At 41.6% G+C, this 22,478-nt stretch overlaps 1 protein-coding gene across 9 annotated transcripts in view; it reads right to left on the minus strand.

Annotated features, from left to right (window-relative positions):
• Positions 1–13,157: 13,157 nt before the first annotated feature.
• The window catches only part of ATP11C (ATPase phospholipid transporting 11C), a 171,579-nt gene continuing 162,258 nt past the window's right edge, over positions 13,158–22,478 (minus strand). For 2 of the 9 annotated variants that reach the window (XM_047763948.1, XM_047763954.1), the window contains 2 exons: positions 18,832–18,936; positions 15,503–15,679 (listed from right to left, as the gene is read on the minus strand). In XM_047763948.1, coding sequence (XP_047619904.1) covers positions 18,835–18,936 — 102 coding nt within the window. In that variant the 3' untranslated portion in view covers positions 15,503–15,679; positions 18,832–18,834. Of the gene's footprint in view, positions 15,680–18,831; positions 18,937–19,580; positions 19,672–22,478 lie in introns of those variants that run through there. The other 7 variants (XM_047763956.1, XM_047763951.1, XM_047763950.1 and 4 more) reach the window with 6 other exon arrangements.

Raw genomic sequence — 22,478 nt, forward strand, 5'->3', positions numbered from 1 at the left:
TCTAGGATCATGCATTTTAATTTTTGCCACCTCTTTTTTCGAACCCTGTGAACATTCACTGGCATTGCAGTATCATATTCTCAACCCAGGGCACAGAGGATGGAACTAGGACATCAAGCGTCCTGGGAGCTAGTGTCAGCACATCGCCCACATCACTCTGTAATTTGCAGCCAAGCCATCCTCGGTTAGTCCACCACGCAAGCTTGCCGAGTTTGAAAATGCAAGTGTAATGAACAGAAATATCCCAGCCCTGGGGTTCTGCATAGCACTTCAGTTGCACCATGTTTTGCACAAATGAGCAGCTTTTATGGATCAACACTGTATATTTCAGGACTCAGATATAAAGGGTTCACTGACAAAGTTAAAAACAGGCCTTCAGATTCAAGCTCTTATCTAGGAAATGGGAGTACTGAACTGGTCAGCCTTACTACACTTGTATTCTTGGAGAATAATTGTTGTTGTTGTTTGTTTGTTTTTGGTTTTCGTCTTTTTAGGGCCGCATCTGAGGCATATGGAAGTTCCCAGGCTAGGGGTCGAATCAGAGCTACAGCCGCCGGCCTACGCCACAGCCACAGCAACGCCAGATCCGAGCTGCAGCTGCACCTAACACTGCAGCTCAGGGCAACGCCGGATCCTTAACCCACTGAGCGAGGCCAGGGATTGAACCTGTGTCCTCTTGGATACTAGTCAGGTTCATTACTGCTGAGCCTCTACAGGAATGCCTGCATTTATTTATTTATGTATTTATTTTGATTGTGAGAGTAATACATAGCCATTGTGGAAAATGTGCACACTATTAAAAAAAATAGAAAAGCAAAATCCAGCTTTAAGTGCTTTATCCTGTGGCCACCATGGTTAATATTGTGGCATTTCTCCCGAGTCATTTTGAGATCATACTGTTTATAATTTTGAATATATATATATATATATATATATAAAACTAAGCATTACAGGGTACTCATTTTCCATTGGCAATCGTTTTTTTAACAAGCGTGGAAAAACACATGTCTCGGCTTTCAGTATTAAACTAGTGATGAAATAGGGTTCACAGATTTTACATTTGCACAGTGTGTTCTTTCATACCTCTATCATTAAAAATTCCAAATAGACAAAAATTGCATTTTAAATACCACAAGGATAATCAAATAAAACCCCCCACTGAAATCTAAACATTGGATTAGACAGTGTTTTCTATCAAACGGTCAGAAGATTTCTCATAATCAAAAGGAGGGTCAATGTTACACTGACTGAGAAGAAAGTTAAAATTGCTATTTAAATCTTATACACAGGCCAACTTTAAGTCATGAAAAGAAAACAAGATAAAAATCTGTCATCTCTCTCTAGTTCCAAAATTATTCAATAGAACAGATAATTTAAATGTCAGGAAAAGGTTTCTCAAAAGCTTCCAGAAATATTGACAAATTACATCTTCAACTGACTAATATTTTTGTCATTTAAGATGTATTTTTTTTACTTTATTAAAAAGAACACTTTCTGAAGTCTTCACAGCAATTTTACCTGTATAACAATAGTACTGTTCAATTAAAATTCAAAGCAAATTTATATTTAGATTTCAATAGTACATGTTCATCCTTAAAGGTTATAATTTGTTTTAAATAGCACAACCATCTGTCCTGTGCTGGCTCACATGAGTTGAATTATTGGTGAAGTCTAAGTGGAATTTCTCCCACAAAGACGCATCCAGCTGATCCATACTGACAACATGACATTTTTATCTTACAAGGAAATTACACTGTTGCGTTCACGATTTTTCAGTAGTGTAGATCACTACTGTCTGCCACCTTATACATGACATTCAGCTCCCATGTACCATGTATTCATAAAGCAGTTGCTCCTTCTAGAACTTCCTCCTTCATGACTGTTGACCTGCTACTGTAATGAGTTACGTATTTAAATTTGCTCTGGACTCAACATGTAGAGTTTGTGTAATGGATTGCAAAGCCTTTTATATTTTTAAATTTTATTTATTTATTTATTTAGGTCGCAGCATATGGGGTTCCTGGGCCAGGGATCAGATCCCAGCTGCAGGTGTGACCTGCCCCACAGCTGCAGCAATGCCAGATCCTTAATCCACTCTGCTGGGCGGGGATCAAACCTGCATCCCACTGAGGATCCTGCTGCACCATAGCGGGAACTCCTTATGTATTTATTAAAATATTTTTTCTTGGCCATGCCTAATGGCATGTGGAAGTTCCTGGGCCAGGGATCAAACTTGCTCCACAGCAGCAACCCAAGCCACTGCAGTGACACTGCTAGATCCTTAACCTGCTGAACCAGGGAACTCCTGCAATGCAATTTTTAAATGAGCTGGTGTGGCCTAAGAAGGAAGAAGAACAATAAATAAAACATGGGTATGGAGTTCCCGTCATGGTGCAGCGGAAACGAATCCAACTAGGAACCATGAGGCTGCGGGTTCGATCCCCGGCCTCCCTCAGTGGGTTAAGGATCTGGTGTTGCTGTGAGCTGTGGTGTGGGCCACAGACGTGGCTCGGTTCTGGCGTTGCTGTGGTTCTGGCGTAGGCTGGCAGCAACAGCTCCAATTAGACCCCTAGCCTGGGAACCTCCATAGGCCATGGGAGCGGCCCGTAAAAGACAAAAAGACAACACCACCAAAAGTAAAATAAAAAATAAAACATGGGTGAATGGAAAAGTCCTTCACTCATGCTGCCAAAAAATTTGTATAATTATAAGATGAGGGGCTGTCATGAGTTGAATGGTGGCCCCCCAAATACATATCCCAATCCCTGGAGCCTGTGAATGTGACTGTATTTGGTAAAAGGGTCTTTACAGATGTAATTAAATTAAGGATCTCAAGATAAAATCATTCTGGGGAGTTCCCACTGTGGTGCAGTGGGTTAAGGGTCTGGAGTTGCCACAGCTGTGGCGCAGGTCACAGCTGTGACTTGGTTTCGATCCCTGGCTTAGGAACTTCCTTATGCCACAGGTGTGGCCAAAAAAAAGGAAAAAGACCATTCTGGATTATCCATGTGGGCTCTAAATCCAATGACAAAGCTCTCTTACAGGCGAGACACAAAGGAGAGACACAGGGGCCGAGGAGGCCGTGTGAGGATGGAGCCGAGATGGGAAAGATGTGGCTACGAGCCAAGGAACAACTCCTCGAACCACTGGAAGCTGAAGCTGGAAGAGGCCAGAAAGAATTGCCTTTCTCCCTTCCTCTCTTCTTTTTTCCTTCTTTCTTTATTCTTGTTTCCTTCTTTTGTTCAGGTTTGCTTAGGTTGTCATGCTCACTTTTTCTGTTTATTTTATTTTTACTGCGGTAACATTGGTTATATGTTTCATGTGTACATTATATTTCTACTTCTATATACACTACAGTGCTCACCACCAAAAAGTTAGTTTTCATCTGTCACCATGTAGTTGTTTACCCATTTCACTCTACCTGCAACCTTTTCCCGTCTGGTAACCATGACTCTGCTCTGTGTATCTATGTGTTGTTTTTGTTTAGTTTGTTTTATTCATTTGTTTTGTTTTTTGTTGTTTGTTTTTTATATTCCACATTATGAGTGAAATCATACAGTACTTGTCTTTCTCCAACTTATTTCACTAAGCATAAAAACCTACAGGTTCATCTATGTTATTACAAATGGCAACATTTCATTCTTTTTTATGGCCGAGTAGTATTCCATTGTATATATGTACCACCCCTTCTTTATTCATTCTTCCGATGGACACTTAGGTTGCTTACACATCTTGGCTATTGTGAATAGTGCTGCAATGAACATGGGGTGCACATACCTTTTTGAATTAGAGTTTTGGTCTTTCCTGGATATATGCCCAGGAGTGGGATTGCTGGCTCCTATGATAGTTCTATTCGTTTGGGTTTTTTGAGGATTCTCCATATTGCCTTCCACAGTGGCTGTATCAGTTTACATGCCCTCCAAAAGTGTACCAGGGTTCCCTCTTCTCCACATCCTCGCCAACGCTTATTTCTTGCTGTTTTGGTAATAGTCATTTTAACAAGCACGAAATGATAGCTCATTGTGGTTTTGATTTAAATTTTCTTGATAATTAGTGATGTTGAACGCCTTTTCATGTTTCATGTGCCTGTTGGCCATCTGTATGTCTAGGGAAGAATTCTTACAGAGCTTTCAGAGTGAATACATTTCTGCTGTCTCGAGCCATGGAGTTTGAAGTAATTTGTTCTGCTAGCCCTAGGAAAGTAATTCAGGGGCCAGGATGGTGATGGTTCTGGAAAGCTCATCATACCAAGAATGAGTTGACAGCATTGAAGATGGCTAGCCTGGAAAGGGGGTGGATGAACCTTAGAGCAATCCTGGAACACATGAAAGTCCTGTCTTGTCAAAGAGGGAGTTATCTTGCTTTGTGTCACTCACTTCAGAAGGCAAAATGGAGTCCAGCAGGTGGAATGGAAAAATGGCAGAAAAGTTATCCAATACCTGTCGAATATAGAAACTCAAAACATTGGAAGTATTTTAAAAAAGGAAATGTATTGGCTTCCTAATTCCAGAGATATGGCGTCTGGTTCGGCCTCTGCAGTTGATTGGTTATGTGACTCTGGACATATCATTTCTTCTTTGAACCTCAGTTTTCTTCTGTGTGAAAATAAGAGGTTGGCTTTCCCTGGTGGGACAGTGGGTTAAGGATTCGGCATTGTCACTGCAGCAGCTTGGATCACTGCTGTGGCAGGGGTGTGAACCCTGCCCTGGGAACTTCCATATGCTTCGGGCTTGGCCCAGAAGAAAAAAAAAAGAAGGGGTTGCATTAGATCCTTTCCCTAAGTTTCTCTGCTTTTAGGTACTTCCCATTCTATGGTTTAATAAAAATGTTAAGATGATTTATAATTTCTTAGTATCTAGTACGTGCTAAGACTGGTGTCTGTGCTAGGAGTTCTAACATGCATGAGCTCATGCAACCCTCTTCACACTGCAGGGTGGGTATGTGACTCCATTTTACAGATTAGCTCACTGGGAGATTGCAACTTGCACAAGGTCCTATGACCTGTATGTGGCTGAGCAAAGACTTGAACTCAGATCCCCCTGCTTCTATGCTCTTTCACTGTATCACACTGAACCTTCTATACCGCAGTGACCCTTTGCCACACCTGAATTTAGCGAATCCTAAAATTCAGGGTCAAATTACTCCTCGGAAATCATTTACCAGGTAATAGGAGCCATCTCAAACACACTGAAGATCAGAACGTTTCTGAGCCATCCAAAGGCTTATGCTAAAGTCTACTCATTAAAAAGTCTGTCAACATTATTCAGAAAAATCCTCAGGGTCCCTCGCACCTCATTTCCTGCGCAGTGTCTGTCTTCCTCTCTGAAGAGGAGGGCAAGCTAGAGGCTGCTCAGCAGCACTGCGGGAGCCTGGGACAGCCTGGGACAGCCTGGGACAGCCTGGGTTGCCGGGCTGTGGCTCACGGAGCGGAAAGCGAAAAAAGAGTAGCAGGGACCTGTGGCAATTCCACAAAAAGAGGAAGGCAAATCCTAGTTCCTTAGAATTCCATACAAGAGCGGCTCAACAGAGGAAACCGGCAGGAGAGGCCTGGAGAAACGTCTAGAACCAGGAGTCCTCAGCCAGCTGCAGGGGTTTTTATGTGGTTCCTGAGGCGCTGGGGCGGGAAGGAGTGGGCCCCGTCCTGAGAGCTTAGTGTAGCTTGAGCTCCAGGCACACCCAGTTCTGATGCACTTATTCATCTTGATTTTTAGTTAGGCACATGTTATAATTTAAAAAGAAATCGATGGGGGGAGTTAAGAGGAAGAGAGTAGATATGGACCTACAGACACGGAGCAAAGATAACAGCTGACAGAACAAGGGAGTGTCAGGACTCTAGCAAGAAAACTGATATCCTCTTTCTTTTTTTTAAAGAGGTAATTTCTTTCTTTCTTTTTTTGGTTGTCTTTTTAGGGCCACACCCACAGCACGTAGAGGTTCCCAGGCTAGGGGTCCAATCGGAGCTGCAGCTGCCGGCCTACACCACAGCCACAGCAACGCCAGATCCTTAACCGGTGCACTGAGCTAGGCCAGGGATTGAACCCACATCCGCATGGATGCGAGTTGGGTTCATTAACCACTGAGCCATGACGGGAATGCCAAGAGATAATTTATTTAAAAAATTTTTAAATTAAAATATAGTTGCTTTAGAATGTTTCCCATATCCTCTCAAAGCCATGCAACGTGCAGGCGCACCAATGTGGGCCCCACTGTTCCTCTTGCCCAGTACCATGGGGGATACTCATAGTGACGGCTCACTGTCGTCAAGGGAAGGGACGGTGAGGTGCCATCCTGCGCCTTCTGCCTATGGAGGCACAGAAGAGTGTAGCGCATTATAAAAAGATTTCCACTAAAGAAAAAGTTTTGATGCTTGAAGGAGTACATCTACGTGATCGAGAAAATCCAATTATGTAAACATTGACAGTGCAGGATGAAAGAAATAATGCTTTAAAATAATGTGAGGTGGGATGGACGGGGAGTTTGGGGTTGGTAGATGCAAACCTCTGCATTTGGAATGGACAAGCAATGAGGTCCTACTGTGCAGCACAGGGAACTCTATCCAATCCCTTGTGATAGAACATGATGGGAGATAGCATGAAAAAAAGAAGGTATATCTATGTATGACTGGGTCCCTGTGCTGTATAGCAGAAACTGACACAACACTGTTAAGTCAGCTATATTTTAATTACAATAAAATTTTAAAAAAATCAAAAAAAATGAAATAATGTGAAAGGCAGCTGTTAAGGAAATGCAGCAAATGCAGGGGCAGACACATATTTTAGAAATAAATTCAGGAGTTTCCTGGTGGCCTAGCTGTTAAGGACTTGGTGTTGTCACTACTGAGGCTTGGGGTTGGATCCTTGCCCTGGGAACGGCCACATGCCATGGGCATGGCCAAAAGTTCCATTTCTAACCCTCTTTAGCCCCTCATCCTGCCAGGCTGCCTGGACAAATGAGCGAGTGAGCGAATTAAAGAATGGAAATTGTCCTTCGGTAGGTCCCTCTCCTCAGGGCTGTTCTCTGGTGCTTGGAGCTAATGCAGCATCAAGGCGTCGGAGACGGACAAGGGCACCTATCAGGTCCTCAGTGGTCATCCGAGCTTGTACCCGAGAGGTCCACCAACCCCATCTACGTGGCGTCTCCTACTGCCGGAAGCTCTCCAGGCTCTTGCCATGTGGAGGCTTGGAAGTCGCTGCCAAGGCTGCCTGGAGAGGATCCTGTCCGCCCAGAGGCACCCAGCTCTTGCCCTCTGTGTTCCTGCAGTTTTCCTGAAGACGCTGCTCAGCAGGAGGGCATAGGTCCTGCCTGCCCTTTGCGCTCAACGACTCCTGCATTTCTCCTCCCCGCAACCTGGGGAAAGGCTGCTGTAGTCAGGGAATCAAAGGCACTCGAGGGGTCCTCTGCAAACCTTCCACGTTCTTCTTAATGATCTCCCTTTGGGACACAAAAGCCGAACGCCATGCAGGCAATTTTATGTTTTCCTGTTACTGTGTACTTCTTAAGGTAATGAGCTGTGGCTGGCTGTTTGAATATGGAGAAGATAAAGGGGAAAATGCAAAGGATCCTCCTTCCATGTATTGTCATCTCTCTTCTGAGTTCAAGCCAGTTCAGAAATAGGCTCAGGCTTCAATCAGGCAGAGATAAAATACACTCATATAGGTAATACCTATTTGTTAAAAAGCATCTATGGCTCCAGAATTGTTCTAGGCATTAAGAATACAGACGTGCTTATGGACAAAATAGCCATCTCTTATTTGCAAAGTTGCATTTTAAAACCTGGCCTAGCCTGTGGCCAAAATGACATCCCTGAATTGAATTTATTCAAGTATTCAAAGACCTCAGTGGCTGGAACATTGAAGCCACCTCCACCCTTCCAATATGTTTCCCTGTCCCCAGTGAGCTCACTGCATGGAAGATCCAGGAATGGAGAAAAGAACACCAGCAGACTGTAAGCTGGCAGCTCTGGAAGAGAAAAAGCCAGAACAGGCTGAAGCACGTGCGCGGGCATGCACTCACGCACACATGCGCGCGCACGCACACACACACACACACACACGTGCTCAAACACACACATAGAATACCCGTTTCTCCAGGCTCACCAGCTAGCTACAGGTGGAGGCAGGATCATGGCGAGAGGGACAGTTATTCCCTTTGCAATTAATATTGCAGTTTTATATCCAGACCCTTGTGACTTGCTCTTGAATTTTTTTTTTTAAAAGGGCTGCACCTGCGGCATATGGAGGTTCCTAGTCTAGGGGTCAAATCGGAGCTCTAGCCACTGGCCTACACCACAGCCACAGCAATGCCAAATCTGACCCTCGTCTGTGACCTATACCACAGCTCACAGCAACGCTGGATCCTAAGCGGGGCCAGGGATTGAACTCGTGTCCTCATGGATACTAGTTGGGTTCGTTAATCACTGAGACATGATGGGAACTCCTGTTCTTGAATTCTGATTACGGTGTAGGTGAATTTATCTAGATATGCTTACTCATTTAGGTCTAGTGTGTGTGTGTGTGTGTGTGTGTATATTTAAAATTGTTTTGGCCATGCCTGTGGCATGTGGAAACTCCCAGACCAGGGATTGAACCCTCACCAGCAGCAGCCACCTGAGCTGCTGCAGTGACAATGCCGGATCCTTAACTGGATGAGCCGCCAAAGAACACTAGCTCTAGAATTTTTTATGCTCAAGTGTCCTTATTATTACTAATTGAGAAGGCTGTAACATACAAGAGGCTTCTACTTCCATAAACCTATGCATCCATAAAAACTGTCATCTGTATCACACTAAATACATTACAGAAGGGACTTCAGATTAGAGGCATTCCTCGCACTTCCCTGCTCTGCTCTATTCTGTGACGATGGGGAGTGACCCCTTCAAGAGGTTTCTCAGGCTCTGAAGTTAGCGGGCTTCCAGCTGGGTCCAGCCAATGGAAGGCACAGGCTGGAGAAGCCAGGGGGTCTGCACCTCAAGGTGCATCTCTAAAAGTGACCGAGATTGCTGTGGTTCCAGCTGCTCCAGGTAGGTCCACCATGATTCCTGTTTCTGCCAAGTGACCAGGCCACAGGATCCAAGATCTTCCCCTTCTCTTTGTCCTCCTCAGCCTGAGTGTGCTGGCCTCCTACTCATTCTAATCTCTGGGCTGCTTTACAAAACGCCTCAGCTGGCCTTGTCCCTCTGCCATCACGTGTGTAATCAATTCTAAGTTCCCTGACTTTTATTTAATTTTTTTTGGCCCATAACATGCACAATTTCCTAGGTCAGGGATCAGACCTGCACTACAGCAATGATAACACCAGATCCTTAATGCACTAGGCCACCAGGGAACTTGAAAACTCCATTTTAAATACATGGAATGGCCTCCCCCCCCCCCCCCGACCCCCCAGCTTGACTGAGACGTTTGGCTTGAAAACTATCTTCATTTTACAACTTTCTCAGATTATGAAAATTAACACCAGCAAAAGAGTGAAAAGAGTGCTCCTTGGAAAACTGGTGTCCCATGATTGGTTGTTACATGGCTTATGCAAAGTCCTCCTTTGGAACATAGTGGGTTAAAAGAAGTCAAATGGGTTTAATGTCAGACCTCTCATAGTTTAATGTTCTAGTATGCAGTGTAACTTAGGACAATCATACACAGAACTTCCCGAAGTTATTTAACCAGGGAACACCCTTTCCCAAGGCCCATCTAATAATACTTCCCAGGACTCGAAAGCTTCATACAACCCAGTTTGGGAACTAATAAACAATCACCTCAGCCAGCCTTTGAGTGGAGGAGAGTCATCTGAGATGGAAAGCACCTGCAACAGCCCCAGGTCCGGTCCTTAAGTGATGGGCCGACTTTAGATAGCAGGTGTAGGTGGCTAGCCTGATGCCTCACTGTTAAATTGAAGGTGCTTGCTTGTACTCTCATCCAGATGGGAGGAAGCTGGGTTAGGAGGGTAAAGCTTGCCTCAGGAACTGCCTGAAAATAGTACTCGAGGGAAACCCAGTTCAAAACCATCAAATGAGACGAAAGAGAAAATCTGGGCTTCGGGCATTCTGAGGCCACCCACCTCGACCATAAGGGCACTGGTGTGACTCGTGTTCCTGGTTTGACTTGGGATAGACTGACACATCCAGATGGGCCCACCAGAAAACGACCGCAGGAAGATTTCCTTTCTACCTACTATAGACTTTAGCAGGACATGCTTTAGGAGTCCTGGACAAACCACAGCGTAGTGTAGTGAGAAATATGTGAGTCAGACCCCAAGTTCAGTCCTGAAGGACCAGGGACAAGATAATTAACCTCTATGAGCCTCAGTTTATCCGTAAGAATCTAGAGTTTAATGATCTCTACATAGAGCTGTTGTGAAAATTAAATGAGGTATGTAAACTGCTATGCAGATATTAGCCAATAAATACTTGTCTTCTAGCGAATAAATTATACTTGTCTTCTAGAGTCAGCTCAGTTTAATGCTCTCCCATTAATATCTGTATGCTTCATTGTTTTAGCTTTATTTTCCAAATTATAACTTTGAAATAATTTCAGACCTAAGTTGCAAAAATAGTACAAAGAATTGCCATATACTCTTCACTCAGATCTCCCTAAATCTAAGTATCATTATATAATCACCACGCAACTTCAAGTATCAGGAAATTAACATGGATATAACCTTTATATGATAGTCAAACTTCACTAATTACCTGACTACTGTCCAGTTGCTGGTCCAGGATCCAGCTGCTCCAATTGCACTTGTTCTGGCCATCCGGACATTCCTGGGCCTATTTTTTTTTTTTTTTTTAATTTATGGCTGCGCTGGCGGCATATGGAAATTCCGGGGCCAGGGATTGAATCTGACACAGCTGCAGCAATGTCAGATCCTTTAATGCTCTGTGCTGGGGCGGGGGTGGAAACCACGCCTCCACAGCAACCAGAGTCGCTGCTGTTGGATTCTTATCCCACTGCGCCACAGCGGGTTTGCCTCCTGGGTCTTGTCTTTAATCATGTTAATAATTTTGAAGATTACAAGGCAGTTAAAGTGTAAGATATTTCTCAGTTTGGGTCTGATGCTTTCTCATAGTTGATATTGCTATTTTGCATTCATGTGGTTTATTCAGGTCATCAAGCGTGGAATGACGATGGAAACAGTGTTCTTGTTAAGTGCAGAGACTCTACTCAGAATACCTGGGTTCAAAATTTGGCACCACCAGAGTGTGACCTTGGTTTGTGACTCAGTTTCCTTATCTGTCAAATGGACCAATTTTTGGGGGGGGGTCTTTTTAGGGCTGCACTCATGGCATACGGAGCTTCCCAGGCTAGGGGTTGAACCGGAGCTGAAGCCACCAGCCTACACCACAGCCACAGCAACGCCAGATCCGAGCCGCGTCTACAACCTACACCACAGCTCACGGCAACAGCAAATCCTTAACCGACTGAGCGGGGCCAGGGATTGAACCTGTGTCCTCATGGATCCTAGTCAGATTCGTTTCTGCAGAGTCATGATGGGAACTCAAATAGGGAAATGTTAATACCGATTTCATAGGGTTGTGGGGTTATTGAAGGAGTGAATATATGTAGTTACTTGAATAGTGCCTGGCATATAGTAAATGCTAAGTGTTAGTTTATATGAGGAGATGGGATTTTAGGGGCTCACTGGTAGGAAGTATCCTTATACATCACTGAAGAGATCAAAGAAGCAGACATTTTATTTTATTTTATGTTATTTTTTTGTCTTTTCGCTATTTCTTTTGGCTGCTTCTGCGGCATATGGAGGTTCCCAGGCTAGGGGTCGAATCGGAGCTATAGCCACCGGCCTACGCCAGAGCCACAGCAACGCGGGATCCGAGCCGCGTCTGCAACCTACACCACAGCTCACGGCAACAGCTCACGGCAACGCCGGATCGTCAACCCACTGAGCAAGGGCAGGGACCGAACCCGCAACCTCATGGTTCCTAGTCGGATTCGTTAACCACTGCGCCACGACGGGAACTCCAGAAGCAGACATTTTAGCTGTGAAGATCCTTTGCCCTTCGCCACCCAAACGGCCTGGGCCAAAGACCGGCCACCGGCAGAATTCTGGTCCACCAAGAAGTGCACTCTTCTTTTAGCCAGAGGCCTTGGTCCACACCCTAGAAGCTAAGGCCATATTTCTTACCCATTGGTTGTTGGGAAAAATGTGTCAAATTAAAATTGTTGTGAAATTAAGCCCATTTTCCTGACAACTAGTCCCTGAACTCAGGCTTTCAAGCTTCATTAGTATGCCTCCAACGCTTCAGCCATGGGCACACTCGCTGAATAACCATAGCGATAAGACCAGCCCTAAACCCTGCCTGGGCTTCTTGTTGAAGGGACCAAACCACTCAGATCCTCACAGTACTTTCTTTCACCTCATTTGATCACCCCTCATCCCCAAGAAACCATTTTACATTTGAGAAGAAAGAGGATTGAGAGGGAAATGACTCTAAGTGGCAAAGTTAGAAACTTTAACTCCGGTCTCACCTCCAAATACAGCACATTTCCCACTTAACAACAGAGAAGGAGGAAATGCTCTAAATGTAGGTCTAAGACTAACAGGATTAAAAGACGAGAAACTTACAGAAGTGTAAAATGTAGTGCAATCAGCCACAGTGCAGACTTTACAGTTTCTTAGGAGTCAAGGAGGGCAGGGTTTTTCAAGCAAAGGGACTTTCACAAGGCCTTAGATGTCATGCAGGCTGAGCAACCACAGAAGGCAGGCAGAGAGGACTGGGAGGGGGAGGGGGAGGGAGCAAAGTGTACACACACACCTTTGGACCAAGCTTCAAGCTACCGTGAAATCCCTCCCTACTTAAGAATCAAATGATTTCAATGGGATGCAGACATGGGCCATACCTTGTACTAGCTTCCCACGAGTGGGCAGCAACAAGCACACTGCCAAGTACACAGCAGACTTTCAATACGTGTTTGTTGATCTCCCTGGAGTTTTATCTATGCATCAACAAGATACAGCCTTATTCAAAACTCCCACAAATATCGTAATCTCCCCAAATTGGGCGTTGCCCTTAGACACCAGCTGAAATATGTAGAAATGGCGAATCTTTTGTATTACAGGTAGAGAAAACTAGAAACTTATTTTCCATTACCAAATTGCTTCCATATTTCTTTTATGTCAAACAGACCTTTCCAACAAAGAAGCTAAAATATCGTATCATACCAAAGTTTATTGATTACATCAAACAAAAATTTCTGTAATGAAAAAGGCATTCATAAAAGACAGCATTCACATTCATTATAGAAAGCAACAACATAGATGTAAAAAATTGCTGAAGTGAAAAATGTAATATTGTAGTCCCATTTTGCAAGCTGAAAAATGACTTTGTCAACACTTGCATAAAATCTGCATTTATATATACTGCATGTTATTAAAAAATTTCATCACTAAATTATTATGAATTTTGCAAATTTAGGCTTACATTTTATACTGTTGCTGGTGTAAATGTGGTAGATATGGAATTTATGTTTTCAGTTAACATCCTCAAACATCGGACAGTAGTTGTGAAAATTACAAGCACATTTTGTAGTTCAACATTATTCAGATGGTGGGTATATGATTATTACATTTTACCCCTTTCTCTGACACAAAATAAAGTGGTTAGATTGTAGTGCTAGGAATACTGGATGGCTTACTTCAAGTCGTTCCATCTGCTAACCCCATGCTAACTATTATTTTTAGCTCATTAAAAAATACCTTTCAAACAATAAAGTCATGTCCTTCTCAAGGATCCAGGCCATGATATCATACATCACGGCCATCGTGAATTTGAGCTGCCGTGTAATATGCAGCTAAGACGCGACTCTAAATCCTCCTTGTCTTTCTTCCAGGCTAAAGGGAATTTTATATGCCACCAGTTATATATCCACTACCCCAGATATTCTGATTATGTGCAATCTCCAATGGTCTGCATCAAACAAGCTCCTCTAGTTAAGGTGGGCTCTCTGTATTCACAGTCCCTATAATTCTTATGTAAAACAAGAACAATACGAGAGACAACAACTACTAAAAACAAGAACAACAACAAAACACTGAAAGCTTTCCTGGGTCTGATTTCTTCAGCTCTTTGGAATAAGAATATATTGACTTGGTTTTCAGCAGACTACTTCAAACCTCAAATACAGGTTACCAGAACACGGCACACTTAGGAAGGCATGAGGACACTTAACAAAATACTCAACAATAATACTGACGGATGAAATGATGAAAAAGGGTCAATAATGATGGAATGGTTTCTGATAACTAAATATGTCCTTTCTAGAATGTAAGAAAAATTACAGCTAAACATTAACACAAAATACACATGGAAGAATCAAATGTGCCATATGGACCATATAAATACACTGGTATAGACTAAATCTAATACTTTTCCAAATTAAGGTACAATATAAACACTAATAATAGTACAGGCATGCCCGAAAGAAAAATAAAAGTGGAAACTGGTATGAAAACACTTTTTAAAAGGTCATTTCAATCTGGTCATCAAATGATGTCATTTATATAAAAAAAAAAAGTGTGTTTAACTTTAACATTTAGTAAAGACAGATCACATTTACTTTTATGTTTTGAGCAAACTCCTTAGGAAGCTAAACCCTCCCTCAAGTCCAGTAAATCGAGGACTTGACACCTGGGTGAATCTCATGGTTTAGAGTCCGACCATTGCCCTCGTCCAGTCTGCTAAGAGAAACAACATTCGTGTTCAGAGTTGTGCTCTGCAGGTGGAACCACTCTCTTGGGATGAACCCCTCCTCCTCCCCCAATTGGCAAGTTAAAAAAAATAAAGTGCTACATATATGCACAGACGCAACCTCTTTCAAATAAAAACCATTCGTTTGAAATCAGCTATTCTTCCTACCTCTCCACGATGTTCAGAATGGCCTTTATTTTTATGTAACTACATTTTCCCCCAGCTTGCCTCAGATCTGAGTAAAACTAATACTGGAAAAATCTATTAAATCTTAACTGTTTTGAGGGGCTACTAAGTGATTGGAAATGCTTTATTTTCAAATCTTACACCCATTAGGTGTAATTCAGAAGAAAAAATAGTAAGTATTCAAGATATTTTTTGGCAAGGATATTCTATCAGGACAAAATTAGCATGGGGGTGAACAGAAAGGATTATCTGATGTATTGATTTAGTCCTCTTATATTTTCAAGTATTCCTTTCATATATTGAAAAAAATAATTTAAGATTATCATTCAGCAGGAACAAGAAATGTGATCCAGACAGCCTATTTCTTCTGCCAGGCAAAAAAAGTAATATTAGCAAAATCTATTCATTCCCATTGCATGACTTCTACTTTATACTATTGTACTTAAATCCATTCACAGAGTTCATGGGTTAAAAGAGCACTCATTTGGTAGTTATTTTATTCTATCTAAAGCCAGAAATTCTAAATAATCTTGCTTTCAACTTTCATATAATTCATAACTTAGAGCTTTGGCCATAACGGCTGCTTACAATAACTGTAAATACTTAAAGAGAGTCATTTGGTATTTTAATGGACATTTATTCTGAACCTTAGACTTAAGATAGTGGTTTAGTTTGTTGCATATCGAGTATCCTGAGATGAAAACTTTTTGTAGTTGTTTCTTCATGCTTTCTCTTTTAGCTGTAACCACTGTCAATATGCTTGTAGGACAGTAACATAGGCAGTTCAAGATTCGGATTCTGAAAGATTTAAAATATACAGAGTTAAAAGGTTTACTGTAATAATAATGTGAAACCATCTGTTTAGCATTTTCAAAAATAAATCAAGTAGTAAATTTTGTTATGAGAGTAAAGCAACTGTCTTAACAAAGCTGCCAAGTTTTATTCACATGCAGAGGGAAAAAAAGTCACACAATAACCAGTTTTTACTCCTTTTTTCAATTGTCGACTGAATAGACTCAGACCTGCTTTTGCTTTTGGACTGCTCCAGGGTTCTCCTAATAATTGTTACCACTAGGACAGCAGAGGCTTAGCTCAGTAAGATCTCATCGTCTAGTCTGAGCCCCATGAAAACAGGGAATTTTTGTGTGTGTGTGTGTCTTTCTGCCTTTTCTAGGGCCGCTCCCGTGGCATATGGAGGTTCCCAGGGTAGGGGTCCAATTGGAGCTGTAGCCACCGGCCTACACCACAGGCATAGCAACACGTGGGGATCCAGGCCTCGTCTGCAACCTACACCTCAGCTTACGACAACGCTGGATCCCTAACCCACTGAGCAAGGCCAGGGATCGAACCTACAACCTCATGGTTCCTAGTTGGATTAGTTAACCACTGAGCCACGACGGGAACTCCAACAGGGACATTTTATTTAACTTTCTATCTCTAGCACTGAGATGCACTGGTGCACAGCAGATGCTCAGGACATGCTGAATGAATCAATTTGATTACTGATTTTTGGATGTGTTAATTATGACAAAGTCTGAAGATATATTCAGTTTTGAAAGATTGTTTTGAAAGTATTTTCCCTTTAATTAAAGAAACGTGTTTCTTCTCTATAATATTGAGGTTTCTTTTTGGTAGATCATGTATCTATGAGTCAGCTAACTCTTCTGCTTCTTTTATTCATCATCTTTTTAGAAAAGAGACCACAGAAGTCTCCCCAAGCCATCCTCTTTGTTCTCTAAATTTTATCAAATGCTATGATCAGGATGGGGCATGATAGGCCAACTGATCACTGTGTGTAAATCAGGTTATGTTGAGAAGTGGGTGAGTCTTATGTCAAGGGAGTAAGCCTAACTTTGATTCTCCACTCAAAAATCCAACTAATTAAAACCTCAGTAGTGGACGGCCTTAAGGCCCTATTTTCTTCCCACTTTGGTACACCTTCCTTGCTATGCTTGGACTATATGTCCCTTAGAATACCTTCCATTCCTTTTGCTGTTCCATATTCTCATATTAGTTCAGGTAGCAGGATCAAGGTGACTCTAACCAAAATAAGGTTGCCACTCATGTCGAGAACTTATAAAAGGAGCCAGGGAGTTCCCTTATCAACCAAGGGACAAACTTCAGTGGCTAAACTAATTGCTAAATATTTTCCTTGGAGGAGAAATAATGTCACATGAACATATATTCCTGGAAGAAATTACATTAAAAAGAAAACAATTGTCCCCGCCCCCCACAAACCTTCCTCAGTTCTGTTAGGCATTGTAGGAGTTAAGGCCCTGGAGAGCCCAAAAGCAGTAGCAGTGTCTGCTACCCAGCCTAGTCTCCAAACCACAGACCAAGCTAAGGAAAGCAATCCAGGGGGATACAAATTAGCTGGAAACAGTATAGCTAAAATGCACCACACAGCTTAGGACAAGGCTATCTGGGACAAAACAGTCAAAGACTTTGAAGGCTACTGGGAAGCAGATTCATTACTGAGGGAAAATATAAGCAGGTGAGTCACTCCAGATGGGTAAAAGGATGCAGACCGAGGCAAAATGAGTTGGCTTCCAAAATAGCACTGTAGATGCAGACTGATGAACTGTAGGGGACAGAAGGACCAATGGATTCAATCTATTAGCACAACTGTTAGTTGTTTGCTGGAGGGTGGGGGCACTGACAGTTGATGAAAAAACTGGGCCTTTGAGGTGGACTCACAATTGTTAGCATCACAAATGAACTGACCTGCAATTTCATCCATGATGATCATTAATTTTTATGTGTGAATGAAAGATTGCCCTGCCCTAAGCTGTATGAGTTGTTTCCAAGCTGACAAGCTTATAAACCTCATTCATGAATTACTCTAAATTCCTGTGAATGGATTAGAAGACCTGTAAAGGTCTGGGGTGACAGAGGCCCCTGCAATGGGAAGCAATACACAGGGAGGAGTCATTCTGAATTCAAAGATTCCTCCCATGGCATCAAGTCCTTCCAAATATATTTACTGGGGTAAATGAAACAGTATGGTATAAAATGAATTTACTCACTTTTGGAAAAATTAATTATGAAGCATTCTTTTTCTTTTTTTTTTGGTCTTTTCAGGGCTGCACCCACGGCATATGGAGGTTCCCAGGCTAGGGGTCGAATCGGAGCTGTAGCCACTGGCCTACGCCAGAGCCACAGCAACGCGGGATCCAAGCCATGTCTGCAACCTACACCACAGCTCACGGCAATGCCGGATCCTTAACCCACTGAGCGAGGCCAGGGATTGAACCCGCAACCTCATGGTTCCTAGTCAGCTTTGATTCCCCTTTGCCACAAGGGAACTCCAGCATTCTATATTATTAGGCTAACATCCCCCTGAATGGCTTGGAAAGATTTTACCTCTGAAAGATGAAACATTTAACTTGAATAAAACTTGACACTAAAAAAAAGTAATTAGAGTAGATTGGTTCACTAACATATACTTGGGGGTCAGACATTTACAAGGACATTAAGTATATACCTGCAAACACAGACACATCACATGGAGGTACAAACACATTGAATCATTTTCACATAATTCCCAAAAGAACATGCAATGCTAAACTGACTCAATATTATACAGATGCAATTTTGGAATATTTATTTTCAATTTTCCAAATGATCTTTTAAAATCAAAATAATTTCCTGATCAGTATTAATGAGCATTTTCTCATGATGCCATAACAACACGCCCCCTACAGATTAAATATATTCTATTACCCTTTAGCTCTGGAAAATGCCTAAAATTTTATTTGGGGGCTTAGCAAATTTAAAATATGTATTTCCCCATATTCCAAGTAATGCATCTTTATATTTTTGCAAAGAATAGTATAAAGTTCACCACACCAACAGCAGAGAAAATTTAGAGAGTGATATTTTCATTTTTTTCTTTATAATGCTGTTAATCTGTTTCTTTAAAGCCAGCCCGCTTGTTTAACACTAGGTACCTGTTACAATATATTAGATTCGTCTGAGAATGTTCGTAAAAGAAGAGGTCTGACTGAAGGTCTGGTGGATAATGAGTCAGATGCCTTTTTACAGCTCAGATTTCTCTGTAATAGTGAGGTAAAGATACTTAAAGCATTTGAAGATTGGTTAACCTACCTGGTGATAAAAATGTAGGAAGAAAAAAAATCATTTCCTATAGACTACTATTCTGGCCAAAAGTACAAATGAATACACTACAGCAAATGCATAACATTTAAATGAATACATTTAAAGACCTAAGAAAGTCTCCAACTTGAGTTGAAGTGTTTTCATGGTAGAAGAATACAGACATTAGTAGTATGTGGCAAACTTGGGTTTTTGAAATGACACTGGTAAGTTATGTGGTAGATGAGTCAATATGGTTTGATTAGTCAAGCTTACCATCCTTTTGGTGAACACCTCTGAGCGTTGTGCCGGTACTGTAAGTGTACTGTCTTAGGGAAAAGACTAGCTCTAGCACGTTGTGGCTTCTGCTGCATACCAGGAATCAATGGGACTACAGACCTATGGTCCAAGTTTTGAAAACCACTTCCTCTCCAGTGTGACAATTTGAGAGGGTGAACAAATGATTAAAGGAAAATGACAAAATACTCTTAAGTATCAATAGAAGATATAAAGAGGAGCCATGGGAATTTTTCATAAAGAATCAGAAAATGGTGTCAAGCAAATGAGAATGCAAGCAAGTTGGTACATTAAGAAAGGAAATCACCTTATTCACTCCAAGAGAAACTGTGATTGCTGGAAGTTTGAGAAAGCATGAAGATAGTAGATGTTCCTGAGGAAGGGAGGCGTTTCGTTACCTTGTTCACAATTGCACAAAAGGTGGAAAATTGCAGTAGAAAAAAGAGAAATGCAAAAACCAAAAAGAAAAAAAAAGTAAATATTCTCTGAAATGTAAGACATTTAAGAAGAAACCTTGAGAATTTGAAGTCGAAATGACATGTTAGTTTAGAAGACGTTACTTTCTGAAGTAGAGTTAGTAGTTAGGAATAGACTATTATTTGAGCAAACTACTATTTCTCTGTATATCAATTAAAAATTCTTTTGTTAATGGGAAATATGGCTACTGCGAATAAAATAAATAAAAAATATGGTTCTCAGTGAAATAAAACTCATCTCTAATCATTAATTCACTAACTTACATTGTTCAAAATCCACTGGTCAAAGAGCTATCTATATTCAGGGTCCATTATTGCTCTATCCTGAGGTAACTATGCCCCCTGCGCTATTGCACAGATGTAATATGAAGGGACTGATGGCCCTGGGGCAGTTTCAGGTTAAAAACCTAATCAAAACTAACATAATGGAAAAACAGTTGGTGAAACCACACTTCAGTACCATTTACCTCTGGACCAATGCTTAACTTCCCTTCTTCTAGCATAATTTGACTGGTTTTCCCCTTTCCCCTATAGAGACTCTTTAAAAAGCGTTGCCTAAAGAGCTATGAAATTTTCTTTTAAAACATTTAGAAAAAGTAAAAATTGATAACTGAAAGTTTAATAAAAAAAAACCTAAGAGGTTACTTTTTTTCCCCCTTCTTCTGTGCCTAAAGTTACAAGCCAATTTACAGACTTGGTTTTGGTATTGCTCAAGCAAAACAGAAGATGACTGGTCAACTACGGGCATGAGCTTAATGATCTGCTATTGAACATTACCCATATTATCTACTTATTGACTAATGGAAATAGGTTTAACAAAAGAAACCAGCTAGAGTAACACGTATATCTAGCAGAGTCTAAAAACAATTATTATACTTCTAAAGGCAAAAACTTTGATTTATTCACATGTTTTAATATAACTACATTTTTTTTCCCTGTTCATGCTTTACCTTAAATAAAGCTGGTGACATGTTGGTAACATGCAAATTACCAATTGATAAAGCTAGAGAAATAAATATCTAGTTCCTGAGGAGAAAAATTTTAAATTGCTTTGTCTTCTATTTCATGGGCAAAAACCTTCCAATAAAATTAATATACCAAATCCCCCACTCTGTGTTTAAAATACAAGCCCGTCCATCTATTTAAGACTGTAATTGAAGCACATTTCAGTGCACTCCAAACCCTGTATCCAACCGTCAGAGATAAAAATATTTCAATGAAGGAGAAATTTTAGGGATTAATAGGTTACTTTATAAAGGATAACAAAAGAAACATGGAGGTATAGAAAGCAGTAGAGAGCATAGAAAGAGCAATAAAAAATTGATATAGCTATAGCAACTGGTTGGGAGAGGGTGGGAAGGATGGCAGATAATGAACTAAAGCAGTCTGAAATTTCCATATTCCTTTGTGGTTCTCTAGAGAGCTTTGACGCTGGCTCAATTAGCAGTTGGTCAAAGAGGCCAATGCATAAAGGTCCATCTCAACAGCCACGATGTTAGGATTCAACTTTATTTCTGTCTAATCCAGATCACAGCTATTACCTTTAGAGAACCCAGAGCTGTATGTGACACTGTCAGGATTACAACAGTCATCGTCACTGTCACCATTGTTATTATAAGGATAAATTGTATTCTCCAAAATTTTCAAAGTGTTTTCTTTAGGAATTTTGCTCAGACAGCTGACTATTCTTCCTTTTCCTATCTTCCACTTGGAAAGGGCTCCCTACAAAATGGAATGTTTCCTCTTGTTTGTGCAAACATCACATGAGAGGTATGGGCATGTTGCTGGGTCTGTTCCCATTAGATTACAGTGCCCCTATCTGCTTAGTAGGCAAAGTCAAGCCTCCTCTTGATGGTGTTGGATTACATCGGAAAACTTTACATAAAAGTATGTGGAAAATTACTCCACTGGAAATAGGAACTGGTATTTACTAGCTGGCCAGAAGGGCGAGGTGTATTTCATTGATTAAGAGACAGACCGGGAGTTCCCGTCGTGGCGCAGTGGTTAACGAATCCGACTAGGAACCATGAGGTTGCGGGTTCGGCCCCTCCTTTGCTCAGTGGGTTAACGATCCGGCGTTGCCGTGAGCTGTGGTGTAGGTTGCAGACGCGGCTCGGATCCTGCGTTGCTGTGGCTCTGGCGTGGGCCGGTGGCTACAGCTCCGATTGGACCCCTAGCCTGGGAACCTCCATATGCCGAGGGAGCAGCCCAAAGAAATAGCAAAAAGACAAAAAAAAAAAAAAAAAGAGACAGACCGACTGTTTAGAAGGGACACAGCTTTTTGAAATTCTTAACTTTAAACTTCCTTTGAAGTGTCATCTGCTGTTCCACTGTTCAGTGCTCAATGATGGTTTCATCATACACTTGTCAGCAGCATGGACATGTGGCTTTGTCAATTTATTAGCTAAAGAAAAGTCCTATGATGCTTAATGATGGGATTTTAGCTCAAAAATGAACATCGCTGAAAATAAGGTGGGAAAATATTTTCACCCCAGCGTCAAACAACTGAGGGAGCCTTTTTTCTGAACCTCGCAGCATTCTTTATAATGCTAATATCATGACAGAACTCAGTTGTGGTGGAGGCTGCCATACCAGCCTTTTTACTAGAGGCTTCGGGAGGCAGTGACTTGACCTTGAAATGGCTCAGCTGTGTTACAACAAGCCACAGTATTGAGTCTACGATTCTGTTTATACCTGCTCATAGAAGTGTTCCAAATAAATCCCCTTTA

The sequence above is a fragment of the Phacochoerus africanus genome, chromosome X (genome assembly GCF_016906955.1).
Source record: "Phacochoerus africanus isolate WHEZ1 chromosome X, ROS_Pafr_v1, whole genome shotgun sequence".
Classification (NCBI taxonomy): Eukaryota; Metazoa; Chordata; class Mammalia; order Artiodactyla; family Suidae; genus Phacochoerus; species Phacochoerus africanus.